Here is a 15,304-nt window from a genome sequence, read left to right as displayed (position 1 = left end):
GTTGTTGATGATAACGCCTAGATATTTATATGCCTTTACTTGTTCTATAGATGTAGTGTTTATTAGCAGTTCACGTATAGTTTGTTTTTTCTTTCTAAAATCTATTATAAGTTTAACGGCCTTGTCGTCAGCAGTCTTAGATAGGGGGAGACGACTCCAAAACACCAGACTGAAAGAATATTAGTGCATTAGATTTTGTTCAGAATACCATTTCACGTTAATATTAATGTCTACTACATTTATTGCATTTCAAATTTGAGAGCCTCTCAAAAATACTTCTCTCACATAAAATTGTAGGTCTTGCGCCGCCACTGCAGACACTAATGTGACCTGCATACAACAAAAGAGGAGGCGCGGTGGTTGAGCAGTAGGCCTCAAGCGGTGGGAGACTTTCACGATAAACTTAACAATTTCAAGGACGCTCAATTGAACTTGAATTTTGCCAACTAAATAAAAACTATAATCGGAAAAGGTGTGAAAATGTGTTTCGACAGTGCGAAAAAGAGCACAAAAATAATTAGATCTAGATCTATATAACTTTATTTTCAAAAATACATTGCTTATACACATTTTATATTCCTTTAATCTGTACACCTTTTCACCTTTACCTATCCCTTAGTCAGTTGGACCGTTGAGGCATCAGGCAAGACTCGTCGACCGTCTTTCTCCATTCCTCTCCGTCCATTCTTTTATGTTGTCCTCCCATCGCTTTCTCTGTCTGCCTCTTCTTCTTTTTCCTGGTACTGTGCCCTGAAGGAAGGTCTTTACGAGCGCCGAAGATCTTGTAATATTGCCATAGATTTTAAGCTTGCGTTTGTTTTTTTTTTACAGGTCATCATGGGGTCCAATCGTTGCAGTAACCCGGTCTCTAATCTCTTGGTTTTTGATGCGGTCTTTCAATGTGATACCTAGGATCCTTCTGTAGCATCTCAATTCCATTGCTAGGATCCTCCTTTCTAGCTCTGCAGTCAGCGTCCAAGACTCACAAGCATATAAAAATGTGGCCATGACCAGGGAGCGCATCGGTCTGATTTTGGCTACGCCTTTGTCTTTCCATATTATTTTAAGTTTTCAAAGGGCTGCTGTGGACTGTAGTTCAGGTTACGTTCCCTCCTCTGAGACAATAGCTCCGAGGTATTTAAAGCTGCTAACACTAGCTAGCTTTTCACCTCTGATACTGATGCCTCTTCTAAAGCCCTGTTGGCTATTCATCATAATTTGTTGTTGTTTTTTTTTTCGGCATTTATTTGCATGTCATATGCTGCGGAAGTCTTGTCAATGCGTATCACCAAGAAGAAAAAAAAAAGGAATATTTTTACCTGCCACAATCCCTCATCTCTCGAAACAAAAATCCTTGTTAAGCAAATGTATAAACTATGAGTATATATAAAGTACTAATGAAATCTAGCAAGACCTATGTATTAATATTATAAAAGATCCAACCAGACTTAAGGCAAATGGAACGTCTGTTTATTAATGATTAACTCTTCAATCACGAATACATGCGGGAATACCCGCTGACGTGCGTGTGTGTGTGTTAAAATATAGAATGTCGACCTCCTCCAGACCAAATTTAAATATTGTAATATTTGAAAAAAATAAATCTTATCGTATAAACCTGACTTTTCCTGTGTGGCCAAACAACTAGTAATTCTTTTACCAAAGATAGGCCTATAATATCAAATTTCTAGGCAAACCCTTAAAGCCGTTTTCGAGATTCTTGTCTGCCCACCTTGAACCATGAAGAGTTTGCAAGCTGAAAAGAAAAGTACAGACCTCCTTATAAATATATAATAACGTTCTACGCATATCAACTTATTAGGAACTTGACAAACTGTACGATTTTTTGCCGTAGCTGTTGCTAATGACGGTGTTTGTAAAATGTTTGCATGTTTTGGCTGTTCCTTCGGAGTTGAAGATAATTTACTTCCTAGTCCACACCTCCCGCGAGACTATGGTGGGTGGGGGCGGCAGCGGTCAGGGTATGAAAACGGAACCATCAAGAAGTCTGAACGACAGTCCAGCGTCAACCAAGCGGCCACCCAGGCCACGGTGCTCCGGTAGCCTAATGGTAGGAAGATACCGAGGTTTTCTGGCATATGGCCCACACAGTCGCCGAGTCGGATTATGTTGAGTCAGAGTATCAAGAGTCAGCTGTAAAAACAATATTAAAAATACCATGCTCTAGATCTATTGTCTAGATCTAAATACTTTAGATGTTTTTAGATGTTATTGCATTCTAGCGGCCTAGCCCAAACCCCCGCAATACATCGTGGAGTGGCGTCGTCCAAGTTTCGAACTTCGAATCTGGGACCATCGAGATGTCACTCCAGTGCGCATACTGGCAACAACCTGGCAACCATCTCTACCAGACAGATCTTTATGTAATTAGTTTATGAGTTCAAGTGTTCTGCATTTTGTTATCAATCATCATAAACATTTGTTCGTTATTGTTTTGCTTTATTCTGTCAACTTTCGGCAATTGCATCTAAATAGATCACAGACCTATATATATCATAGACTATCTAGATCACTGGCCTATATAGATCTAGATTATAAGGATCTATTTGTAGTTTCTAGTTGCATTTTAAAACTCCAGGTAAAAATAAAAACTTCGCCGAGGAAATCCCCACATCTAATCTAGAGTGTAAGATCATAACGTCAGTAGAACTAGATTTCTCTACCATGCATTTCTTTGGATTAGTCAACTTGGTGTTTATGTTTTTGTCCATGCATATCCTGTTGTTGAAAACTGGACTATGTAACGACAACGAAGAAATGCTTCCTAGAATAGGTGAGTGGACGAAATCGATTAGAGATGAGATCATACTTGATCATAGATCATTTTAGATCTAGATCTAGATTTACAATCTAAATGTAAAAAAAAAGGGTGTGTGGAGACTTTCTCTTTTTAGATTTAATCCAGAATCTAGACTGATGTGACTACAGACTAGAATCTAGAAATATTTTTATTTAATACTTGATTAAAATTAAGATATCTAGGCTCTAGATCTAGGTCAGGTCTAGACTCTAGAGGAGGTTCTAATATTTTGAACACTTCATCAAATTCTCCTTCCTTGAACGTTTTGCTTTTTTTTTGTTTGTAATTCATTTGTTTTTATGTTTGGAGCAAAAATTGACGATTCGGGACTGTGCATGTCCAATTTTAGATAAGTTCCGGTAATTTTGTTCCGTTTTTCCAAACCAGATGGCAGTTTTTTAGATTCTAGGTAACCATGTAGCTGTTGTTTTAACCTCCCCTGGCAATTCATACCCATATAAGGGATTTATAATAAGGGCTATATTATGAAACTGTTTGATCGTAGGCTGATGGGCATATCAAAATAAGCTTCCAAACATATTTAGAAAGACATTCCAATCACATTTATACTGTTAGCTGTTAAATAAAATTTAAAAAGGATGTGTCCTAACAAATAATAATGAATTCAGCTCATTCTCCTTCATTTGGACAAGCAAAATCGTAATAAGAAATATTATTGGGATTAATAAATCTATGATTTTTTTCAATGAATAAACATGACCTTGATCGAGAAATCTAGAATATATATAATTTATGAATGAAAGAAAAAGTGCGGGCTGCTAATTTGAAGCCAGAGACCATGCCCACTGCAGATGATCATGCCAGATGAGCTGGAGGTGATGAGAGGTATACACTAAGCTTGTAGTGTCACAAACTATAAAACAGGCAGTGGAGGGTAGTGGGAGAGAGTCATGAAAAGAATTATAAGCATCTATGGGAGGGGGTAACAAAACAAACATCCAAATTAGGAAAACAAGAAGAGGGTCCTTGGATGGGAATTAAAAGAAAGTCAGAGAGAAAATACATGTAGCCAATGTATCCTAGTTGAAAAAATCATGTTTATTAAATAATAATAATTAATTTATATATATATATGGCTACTTTTGTCTCGAAAGGCAATGGATGCGCCCAAGTGAGTCACTGGTTTTGGCTTAATCTTGAGACGGGGCAGAATCTGGTGTGGCTAATCAAGCCAATTCTAGAACGGCAGACTTTGCCACAATTCGTACATTTGTATGCCTCTGATTTAGGGCTAGCAGACAGGGCAGCTTTCTTTTTTTCCCTCTTGATTAAAGCCGCTTCAATTCTTTTGTTCTCAGCAAGGGTTGTCCCAGCACGCACAGTCTGTCTCCATGCACTCCGGTCTTTGGCTATGTTTTCCCACATACTTTCACTGATGCCTGAGGCTCTCATGTCTCATAAAGTACTCCTAATAATTAATTTATTGATCTATAATCTATATAGATTATTTTCTGTCTGTTTCTACACATAGATTATATAGGTATTTAAATAAATAAACTATAAATAAATGATTTTTTATATATATATATTGAGTTACTCAACTATTTTTATCTATTAGACTTTAGGAGGTCTAGATCTAGATCATACTAGATGTAGTTGTAGTAATGTAGTATATATACATTTAATTGTATATATATATACATAATAGAGAGAGGGAGAGAGAGGCAATAGACTATAAATACATATTGCAAAAGTGAATCTCTACGTCTTATAATATAATCTAAATAATTTTTAAGTAACACAGATATAATTTATTAGCAATTACATAGTAGTGTTCAATGACGGTGCTCACTGTTCAACTAAAGGAGAAAGCCCAAAAACTGAGTTCAAAATAGGAGCATGAAGTGACCCAATTTATTTTAAATTAAAATCTTGACGATGGGTGGTAATAAAAAGGAACACAGCTATTTTTATTGTCCTTTAGTTGAATAATAAGAATCTGCTTTCAGTTTTTGTGTAAGTGAAACCTTCACCAAATTAAAAAAAAAAAAAATTTGACCTAGTTCCCTTAAGTTAAATCGGTGTCCAGTTATAAGAATCTACCATATATATAATAATTAAATTAATAGATCATTAGAATTCATTAGGCTATATTCTAGATCTCTCATCAATCATTTTTTTTCTAAATATTTTTAATAAATTTATTTATAATTTTGAATTTTATGAAGTAAGACTTTAGATCTAGATCTTGTCATAGTCTATAAGTCATAATAAGTCTAGGTATTTTATAAGATCAGATAAGATGAATTTATTTATACATTTTATAGATAAATAATATTATATATGATATATATAAAAAAAATCTAGTCTTTAAAGTTCTAGTTTTCTAGTAGATCTCTAGTCCTATTTAATATAATACTGACAGTATAAAAATATAAATAAGTCATTTTAAGTATAATATAAATATTTATTGAAGTGTTGTCACTTTTGACAGTATATATTGAGTTACTCAACTATTTTTATCTTCTATTAGACTTTAGGAGGTCTAGATCTAGATCATACTAAATGTAGTTGTAGTAATGTACATGTAGTATTATATATATATATATACATTTAATTGTAACTTAACTGGTAAAACATATCTTTTAATATCTAATTTAGAGTGAGAGTCTACAAGACCTAGTGGCCTAGTCAGTCTTGATTTTTATTAGTACTATTGTTACTAATCTATTATTATTAATCTTTTAAAGATTAGTCAATTCTAGTGTCTAGTCTAGAATGTACATAAAAAATTAGAGTATTTTTTGGGAATTACTTGTCTGTTACAGTTGATTAGACAAATGGATTTAAGATTTCTTCATATTGGGAGAACAAACTGTAATTAATCATAAATTTCAACTACAAATCAACATCAATAACAGTAAACTGAGGTCAAGTCAGGTTATACCTCAAGGAATCAGCCAGGAAAATTAATGACTTAGCTGAGTTTAAATCTCTACTTGACATGCTCGACGGTCTGTAATTTATAAGAATCATCCATGAACTATTCACTCAAGAGAATTTAAACTAACCACTAGTGTTTATTGTTTTGCAGGAATTGTTGGTGCTGGCCTTGGTGGAACATCTTGTGCCTTTTACTTGCGGCAGTTACTGGGCAGCAAAGCAACCATAGATATTTTTGAAGCTTCAAAAGTTGGTGGTAGAACAGCAGTCATCAAAATTAACGGTCAAAAGTTTGAAGCTGGTGGCAGTGTCATTCATAATCAAAATAAATACATGGTCGACTTTGCTGAAAAGTTCAATAAAAGTGTGTAACAAACCTTTTTATAAACTAAAGTTCTCCTTTCAGACCTTGCGATCTATAAGGGTTTGAATCCTCATGAAGACTGGGATTTTTTATTTCAGGATCTTATAGTCCACCCAGCTCTAATGGGTACCTGACATTAGTTGGGAAAAGTAAAAGCGGTTGGTCGTTATGCTGGCCAAATGACACCTTTATTAACCGTAGGCCATAGAAACTGATGACCTTTACATCATCAGCCCTATAAGAAGCATGGTCTGAAAGGGGAACTTCATAAATGCCAAGTAGTATTCATGATAAAGATTATAAATGTCATTTTAGTCCATTGTAAATAATCATCTTTTATAATTTTCTATTGACTATCATTTTGCCCAGATTAAATTTGAGGCTAGTCTTGAGGAATTAGATTTAAGTTTACTCTTTTAAAATTTTAAGGACAGATCTTGCTGTAAAAATATTTATAAAGTTTTGCAATGCACAGAGAACATTAATTAAGTAGATATATATATATATAAACTGGTTATATTTTATTAACAATGAATCTTAGCAAATAGAGTTGTATCTATGTAGTTTTTTTTTTTTTGTATTGTTTGATACTTACAAGAAGTTTAAGAATGATTATTTTTCAGACATAGCATTGAAATTAATACTAATTACAACTTCTACTAAATTGAAGAACTCACTCGGTTCATTTTCTTTTAAGATTTTTTGAAAATCTACCTTTACAGAACCTGATTCAGTTTTAAATCACTAAAAAAGATTTTATAACTTAACTTCTTTCATACAGAAGGAAAATATCAAATATGGGCATTGTGTAGTTTCTATAATATATTTATATTTTCAAACATATTTTGTTTTATTTGAGTTTAGATTAATTTCCCATAATCTTCGTTTTCTATTTTTGATATATTATATATAGATATCATAAAAATAGGAGCAAAGAAAAATGATTTTGCTGTCCAGCTTGTATATTTCAATGTGATCTCGCTACAGAAACATTAATCGTGTGACAAATAACACAAAAATACAATTCTTATCATTATGTTCCTTTTATTTGGTTTAAAGTTTGTGTTTAAAATTTGACATTGTTAATATGTATCCTCAGAAAGACTGTCCAGATCTGATGGTATCTTTGGTTTGTACAGTAATGGAGACATTGTGTTTGAGACAAGCAGGTGGACAGCTGTGACTTTATCCAAACTCTTGTGGCGCTATGGATTGGATGCTTACAAAATTCATGACTGGACTAAGAATTTTCTTTCAAAAAAATTTAACAGGTAAGCACTAATAATTATAACAAATGATTATAACAAATGGAAGCATCTGCGACTTGTTTAAGATAAGATAAGATACTTTTTTTAGTCCAATCAAATGGAAATTCAGTTTGACTACAATTGACCACCTCAGCGTAACTACTGTGACAATAACAATATAGATGCAAATATGAACAACATTAACATACAAAACATGTACACACTCACAACCAGCCCTTTTATGAATTAGACTTCTATGTATTTCTCGATGACGAGAGATGACCTTGTAATACTTTGACCGAAAGTGGGATAAAACATTCAGATCTGATGTAACAGTGGCTCAATGGGACAGGTTAACTTTTATATGATCAAATTTATTGCCACTTTTGAAAATAATCTCAAAAAGTTAACATGTATATATTGGACTTGATGGCCGGGTGGTAAAATGCTTTGCTTCCAAACCGAATGGTCTCAAATTAGAATTTTGGTGAAGACTGGGATTTTGAAATTTAGGATGACCTAAAGATCACAAAATTAAAAATCCCAATCATCACTTGGATTTGAATTCGGGACCCACTGATTCAAAAGCAAAGCACTTTAACACAATGCCACTGCACCTCCCATTTTGAGAGACAAAAATCAATAATAATATGATTATCTTAACTCTTAAAAGAAACCAGCACAATAATAATAGTAAATTTTAAAAACTATGGTTTCAAAAAAATTCTTCCATAACATTTTATTGATGAGCTTTTCTAGTAATCTACTATGACCAATTCTCTAATCGACTTGCATTATTGCTTTTAGGATCTATGAGTTCCAGGATGGTGGAATGGCATTCACCACTGTGGAAGACATGCTGCGTGCAATGGGTGATGAGCTTCTCAACATGACGCACTTTTCTTTGAAGGATGTTTTGCTAGACATTGGAGTGTCCGAGAAGTTCATTGATGAGCTGGCTCAGGGGGTCATGAGAAATAACTATGCACAGTCCACAGGTGTACATGGTTTGGTGGGTAAGTATTCACTGAGGATAGCCCATTAGCATTTCAAGGCTAAGAGAGACACTGACCAGTCATGGCTTAGTGAATAATTTTGTTTTGTTATATTTTTTGTTGTTTAAAAAGAAGTAAAAGTTTTAAATTTAATTAACAGGTGCTGTTTCTTTAATTGGTGCTGAGCCAGGTTTGTGGTCAGTAGAAAATGGCAACAAGGAAATCTCTGAAGCATTACTGCAGGAGTCAAAAGCAAATTTTATTGAAGCCAATGTGAAGACTGTCACTTTGTACAAAGATGAGCTGGGCACTGGTAGCATATCCTACGAAGTAGATTATGAAAATCAGAATGAGAAATCTGAAAGTACTGAAACCAGAGAGTACGACATTGTCATCCTTGCAGCGCCTCTGGAAGGAACTAAGTTTAAGATAGCCTTCGCAGACTTCCCTGGCCCAATGCCACCATTTTCGCAGAAGTTCCACACCACCGTGGCCATGTTTGTTCTAGGTAAAGTAAACACGACAACATTTCATCTGGACAATCCAGACGACTTTCCTGCTGACCTTTTCACCTCACAGCCTGACAGTTTCTTCAACTCAATAGGCAAACTGTCCCCAGTCGACACTGCCCAACCTGAGCATGCCTATGAGCCGGGACAGGCTGTGTGGAAAACATTCCTGAACAAAAACCCAAACCAAGAAGAAATAAGTAGTTTGTTTGAAAGCCGTGAAGATTTGAGACTAGTGGATTGGCTGGCCTACCCCGAGTATGCACCCAATATGAAGCTGCCTCCATTTCAGCTGTACGATAGGCTTTACTATATCAATGCCATTGAGTCTGCCGCGTCTGCAATGGAGATGGCAGTAATAGGCTCCAGAAATGTAGCCTTGCTGGCATACAACCAGTGGTTTGGCCATTTTGACAAGATTGATGAAATCCATCTACAAACTCCATCGGCAGACAATAAGAATTCTGAATTGTAACCATAGTCCTCGTGTAGTTAACATATTTTATATTTTAATTTTTTGGCTTCGGTTATTGTTGTTTGTTGTTCAAAATGTTGTTATTATAATAATTGCTGAAATTTTCTTGATAACAGAAACTTGCATGAAATGTTTGATGATGTGATAACTAAATGAATCTTTTTTTTTTTTAATATATACACATTAGTTATATCCCTTACTTTTATTCTGGCATTACTGAAAGTTTGTATGAAATGATGAATTGGGCTAAGTCTCGTCTGATAAAGGAAGAAATTGTCCCAGCAGGTGCTGGATTCATGTTGGACGTGTCCCAAACTTTACAAATTATTATTTTATACTTTATGTGTTTCTAAAGTTACGATTTAACTAAACCATCACATGTCAATGTTTTTGAATTTATTGTTTTAGTGATCTTTATTTTTTGAGATGTCACATTTGACATTGTTTGAATAGCCCTGCAGTATTCAATGACATATGCCTGTTTGAATAGCCCTGCAGTATTCAATGACATATGCCTGTTTGAATAGCCCTGCAGTATTCAATGACATATGCCTGTTTGAATAGCCCTGCAGTATTCAATGACATATGCCTGTTTGAATAGCCCTGCAGTATTCAATGACATGTGGAGCTCATGCTTTTTTACACACAGCATCTTAGTAGTTGTGCTGTTTATTTGAGAGTTGAAGTATTTGCATACCTGTAGTATTGTTATTTCTCATTCAGATCACACATAGCATTAATTTCATTTCCATTCAGTCCAAGAAAAAGAAGTCTAAATGTTGAAATAAATGTGAAATCTCAATGATCGCTGATCAACCAACTCTCTGTCTTTTGTTTATAGTATTTCAAAAAGAATTTCCCAGAAGCCTTGTGACTCTTGATTCCCCTTTTTGAATATTCTTTTATGCCTGCCAAATGAACTTATTTACAAAAGAACTGAACAAGGTTTCGACTTAAAAAAACTCGAAAAAAAATTTTTTTATCTCTTTGTTCAAAACCTGCACAATCTAGCATGTTATTAATATTGTTATAAACCTGGTGGTGGCACAGATGGGGGTTGTGGTGTGTGTGTAGTCAGCCGACGCAAATCGCCCCAGGCCAACGGTTGACGAGCGGTCAACCGTGACGAGCTACGACGGTCAACCGAGACGAGTTAACAACATGAAGGTTCGAGTAGGATCGGCGTTGTGAACAGAGCTCAGGAGCGTCCCAGAATGGTCGAGCGACGTTCTGCCCGGTTCTAGAAGGCCAGCAGGGACCCTATATAAAGAGCGAAGGTATCAGAGACGAGTCAGTCACAACTTCCCGATCTACAGTTCGTTACAACGGCTCAGTACAAGTCCGAGACGAGACAGAGAGACCAGTGCAAGATTTGATACGGCGGAGAGATATTTGTACAGTCTTGTGTTACGTGCTGCCAATTGTACAGTATTGGCTGTTATTTCTTCAACTATTAAAGTGTTACGTTACTTTGGAGCCCTGAGTTGTCAAGTTCTTTAAGTTGGTGGTGTATGGTGCAGTTTGCAGAGAGCCTGGATAGTGAGATTCGTAACAATATCATCAAACTAAACAGTGGTCTTATGTTAGTTGCAATAACCACACATTTCGTCAGCGCTTGGGATTTCATCAAACATTATAAAAATTATTGTTAAGTGGCCTAGCATTTCAAAGGAATTGTCGTTAAAAAGAAATGTTTAACTCTAGGTATTTTTTTTTTTTTTTTTTTCTGTCTCCATAATCTGGGTTTATAATGATGTTATTGTTATGATTAAAGGGATGACATTGGCTTAATTTGAAGCACAATCTTCTTTTGAAAAGTTCAAAAAAATGTTTAGCTTCTGCTGTACTTTATTCTTTAGGCAATTTTATTCTTTAATAGTCAAATTCTGTTAAGTGGGAGTTTAATTGTGTGTAATTGATGCACATATATATATATTCTAATCCGTTATTTAAATTTTAAAATCAAATTAAAGTGCCCCCCCCCCCCCCCCTCTCCTCCTAATGCTTGGCAAATCTCTAGATCACCATTTAGTTTTGAGTTATAAATCCTATACGTGACCGATGTTCCTTCAAAGAAAATAATTATGTCCTACACGTGCATGTTTCAATCTAGTGAGGCATGTTAATAAGAGACTTGAACTCTGCTAAGTCATTGGTTTTCCTGACTGATTCAAGCAACCCACTCCATGCTCCAACTAGGAAACAAGCAAAATATAACAAATCTGTTGTTAATGGACTAATTGGTTAATTTATTTTTACTGATTCATGTTTTGATAGTTACAATAAATAATTGTTTAAAATTTCAACTTGCTTCGAGAATGGGTGTGGGAGAAATAATGTGAACAATACTATAAGGGGACCAAACCCTGCATAGTTAGCCATATCTGTGAATATTGAAGGACTTATTTCATTTGTCAGTATCAAACAGACCAGACAGACAGTGTTAGTTGTTATTAGCTTTATAAAAAGGAGCACTTGTATGAATTAGTCCTTATCATGTAGAATAAGAAATGTGCCTTTATCTTTTTTTTTTTTTTTTTATTGAGAAGTAAAGGTTAGATTGGTGCAAAGCTACTAAAGGTTTACATTTTTAACACTAGTCCTTTCTTTTGTTACATATTTTATCAAAAATGAATTTGAGTTGCATGGAATTGACATCATTTTGCACATTCAGAAAATGTTTTACAGGAATTATCTAAATGGAACTAATCAAAGCGAAAGTAGTTATCTGTCATTTTTAGGTGGTTGTGGTTTTATTGACTTTTTTCTGCTGATCTATGTTCGGTTTGAAACAAATTCTTGGCTTGGAGAAAAAAAAAAAGAATTTGAAAAGGGATTGTGAGGACTTATTATTTTCAACTTATTATCTTCTTGTTTTGTTTTGAAGTTCAAAGTCATGGCATTTGTTTGTTTTTACTTTTTGTTTGGCTCATAAATTGATGTGCCTTAATGAAGGAGTTATGTCCTCCTCACTTGTTAGTGTTATTTCCCCTTATACAAGTCTACCAGTTACAGTCTAGACTTTTGAACTATTATAAACAATATCTTTAAACTTGAAAATATCTATGTGGGAAGATAACTGGGTAAAAATGCTGATTATAATTATCTTTTTAAACTCTTTTTAACTTAGACCAAATCCTTTTCATTCTAATTTCTGTAGAGCTGGCCTGTTGTTTTGTTTTTTTATTAATTTCATAGAATTAATGACATGTTCTAAATAGCTCTACTATGTTTTTCCTAACCTGTGACAGACACATTTCTTTGTACAAGGTCACCTTGCGTCTGTCTGCCATAACTATTCTACGGTTAGGTTAGGCAGTCCAGGACTGTTCTGAAATGCACAGCCAAACTACATATTTATAGAATTGATTTGAAAACATACGTTTTGATTTGCATTAAAAGCTTGACATCTTTGAATATAACAGATTTTCTGTAATGACATGAACTGCAAAATAATGTTCAGCCAGCACAATGCATTCTTCACCAGTGGGTCACATCCTTGATAAAGCCTAGCCAGGTGAAGTAAATAAAGTTTCCCTTTCAAAAGCTTGCAACCCTAACCCTTTGGCCAACTGTTAACGAGCAGGGTGTAATGTGGCCAACCGCTTTAACTTTCCCCAACTCAAGTCAGGTACCCATTAGAGTTTGGTGGACAGTCCTAAAATTCAAAATCCTAGTTTTCACCGAGATTCGAATCCAAATCCCCAGGTTCAGAAGCCAAGGGCTTAGCCACTCAACCACAGCATGTACTGAGCCCTAGCCAGTATGTTATTTTAAGATTTGTGCTTGACATTAATTTAAATGCAATAACTATAGTCACTCCAAAATGATGTTAGATTCACATTCATGCATTTAGTCAAAACCATAATTAAGATTTAGATAATAATGGTTGTGGTACATTAAAAATTACATAATTTATGATCCACTGGAGATCAGTTTGTCTATATGAAAAGAAATTTTGCTGTAAAGTCTAAAACTTGTCACTGTCTTGATTAAGAAATGATGTATGACTTTCAATTGGTACTTTTTTTTTTTTTTACCTTCCTTTATTAGTCACAGCACAATTCCTGATGTCATGTGGCTCATGAAAGTGTCTGTCAGTTTGAATGAGACTTTATTTTGTTGCATTTGGCAATAAAATGTGTTCATTATGTTCAAAAGGAAGTCCATAGATGTTCATAGGACATTAAATCTATTACTCTAGTCATTCAGGTCTCTATTCCATTCAGTCCACTATGGTTTTATTACTATACAATTGTGGGCACGACATGGCTTGTATTGTGCCAATATATCAAATATTAACTGAAAAAGTGGTCTAACTTTATCTGGTATGTTCATCATTCATTTCTGACAATAGTTCCATCCTAGTTGTTTTTGCCAAACACATAAACATCAATAACAAATGCTCTGAGGCCTAATAACAATCCTGTATAAATCCACCAAGTTGCTGAGAGTCAAATAGTTATGTATGTTCTTTTGACCTGGGTTAAATGTTTTATCGCACATAAATCTCATACCATTTTGTTAAAATAAAAGAAAGTATTAAGTTATGAAATATTAAATGTATTTTTTTTATTTTCTATAGGTGTTGGTTTATTTGCTGTTGTTTTTATTTTTGCCAGGTTGCAAATGTAATTATTTTGTCAATTTATGTTGGCCATATTTATTTTCCTACATTACTTGTTAGTCATTTGTTATTAAAATTGGAAATGTCTCTTTTAAAAAACAAAATAATTAAAATACAAAGAATAAATACATTTAGCTTTTGAGTTTTTTTGTTTTGTGCAATTAGTTGAAGCTGTGTCATAGACTAGACACTACTGAGACTAGAGCCACCATTTGGTAAATAAAATGTCTGACTGCAAACCTCATTTTAAATGTAATGCTTTATATATTGTTTTGTAGAAAGGATTGCCTGAAGAAACCAGTTTCTGATTCAGCTGTCCTTTGATATGGGTGCTGTGACACTTTGATTAACCAAATCCTTCCATTTTTTTCAATCAGCAGCTGCCCTTAGTAAATATTGGTCATATTGTGGGAAGTGTGGTCGAGAGGCTAAGTGCGCTTGAACTTGGCTTGTCTTGGTTACCTAGAAGGAGGTTCGAGGTTTGAAACCCGACTCTGGCAGAGTTGCGTTTACTGAGCGCCTAAAGGCAGCACGAAAACCAACTCCTAGATACCCCCTCCCCCCAACTGGTCCGCAAATGAGATTGGACCAAAGCGCTCTGAGCAGGCTATAAGCATGAAAGTAGCGCCTATATAAAAGCTATAATAATATCAATAGAGAGGCTGGTCCATTCTTTTACACTATCCAGTCAGCTTTTCTTTTAATGGATGACCCTTCAAGCTCCCTCCCCTGTACCTTGAAGAATGACTTTTGATAGTGAGTCATGTCTAACAATAGGACCAAACCAGCTCAGCTTTCCTCTCTTCACATTATTGAGGAGTTAATTCTTTTTTTCAGCCAGTGTGTCAACCTCTGATTACCAAGAGTGAAAAAAAAAAAAAAATTTATGTCACCACCATCCCACACCCCAAAGGGAAATGCTGAGTCCCACACAACTGTGCTGATTCAAACTGTCATCTAAGCAAGTAGTGAGAATAAAACATTTTTTAGTAGTCTCTTCATGTGAATCTTCGGTAAATATTTGGAATTGATGTTAGCGTTTATAGTTCTTCTATTTGAAGCTTTTTGAAGCTTTAATAACTTCCTAATAGCATCACAGGACTGCTGCCAATTACAAGTGCCAGCAAGCCAGATATAAAGAACTAATCTCTTGTACTATTACAAAGTTAAAAAAAAAAAGTGATCTATGGGGCAGATGAAGTAAAGGTCATCTGTTTCTGTGGCTCACCATTAACTATGGTCTCGTGTGGCCAGCATTACTGTTGTCATTATGGTCAAATGTTTTTGAAATGAGTTGTGCAGTATAAAACCATGTAAGTCATTGGCTAAGAAGGGAGACAACAGAACTGCTGACTCTAGAGA

General features: G+C 34.8%; 1 protein-coding gene across 1 annotated transcript; it reads left to right on the top strand.

Moving 5' to 3' along the window:
* The first annotated feature begins 2,639 nt into the window (after window positions 1-2,639).
* LOC106056814 (prenylcysteine oxidase 1-like) lies at window positions 2,640-9,833 on the top strand. Its single transcript, XM_013213667.2, has 5 exons — window positions 2,640-2,794; window positions 5,877-6,089; window positions 7,189-7,360; window positions 8,144-8,352; window positions 8,492-9,833. Exons 1-5 carry the CDS (start codon window positions 2,686-2,688, stop codon window positions 9,313-9,315), a joined length of 1,527 nt encoding a protein of 508 aa, XP_013069121.2. The 5' UTR covers window positions 2,640-2,685; the 3' UTR covers window positions 9,316-9,833.
* Window positions 9,834-15,304: the final 5,471 nt, after the last annotated feature.

Source organism: Biomphalaria glabrata, chromosome 10 (genome assembly GCF_947242115.1).
Source record: "Biomphalaria glabrata chromosome 10, xgBioGlab47.1, whole genome shotgun sequence".
Taxonomy (NCBI): Eukaryota; Metazoa; Mollusca; class Gastropoda; family Planorbidae; genus Biomphalaria; species Biomphalaria glabrata.
This window is presented reverse-complemented; position numbering and strand designations above follow the sequence as displayed.

What these genes read in the sequence shown, in the direction of transcription:
- LOC106056814 (XM_013213667.2), top strand. Translation starts at nt 2,686, where the DNA reads ATGCATTTCTTTGGATTAGTCAACTTGGTGTTTATGTTTTTGTCCATG. An exon ending in AGAAATGCTTCCTAGAATAG is followed by an intron (nt 2,795 to 5,876) that starts GTGAGTGGACGA and finishes ATTGTTTTGCAG; the next exon opens with GAATTGTTGGTGCTGGCCTT. An exon ending in TGCTGAAAAGTTCAATAAAA is followed by an intron (nt 6,090 to 7,188) that starts GTGTGTAACAAA and finishes ATGTATCCTCAG; the next exon opens with AAAGACTGTCCAGATCTGAT.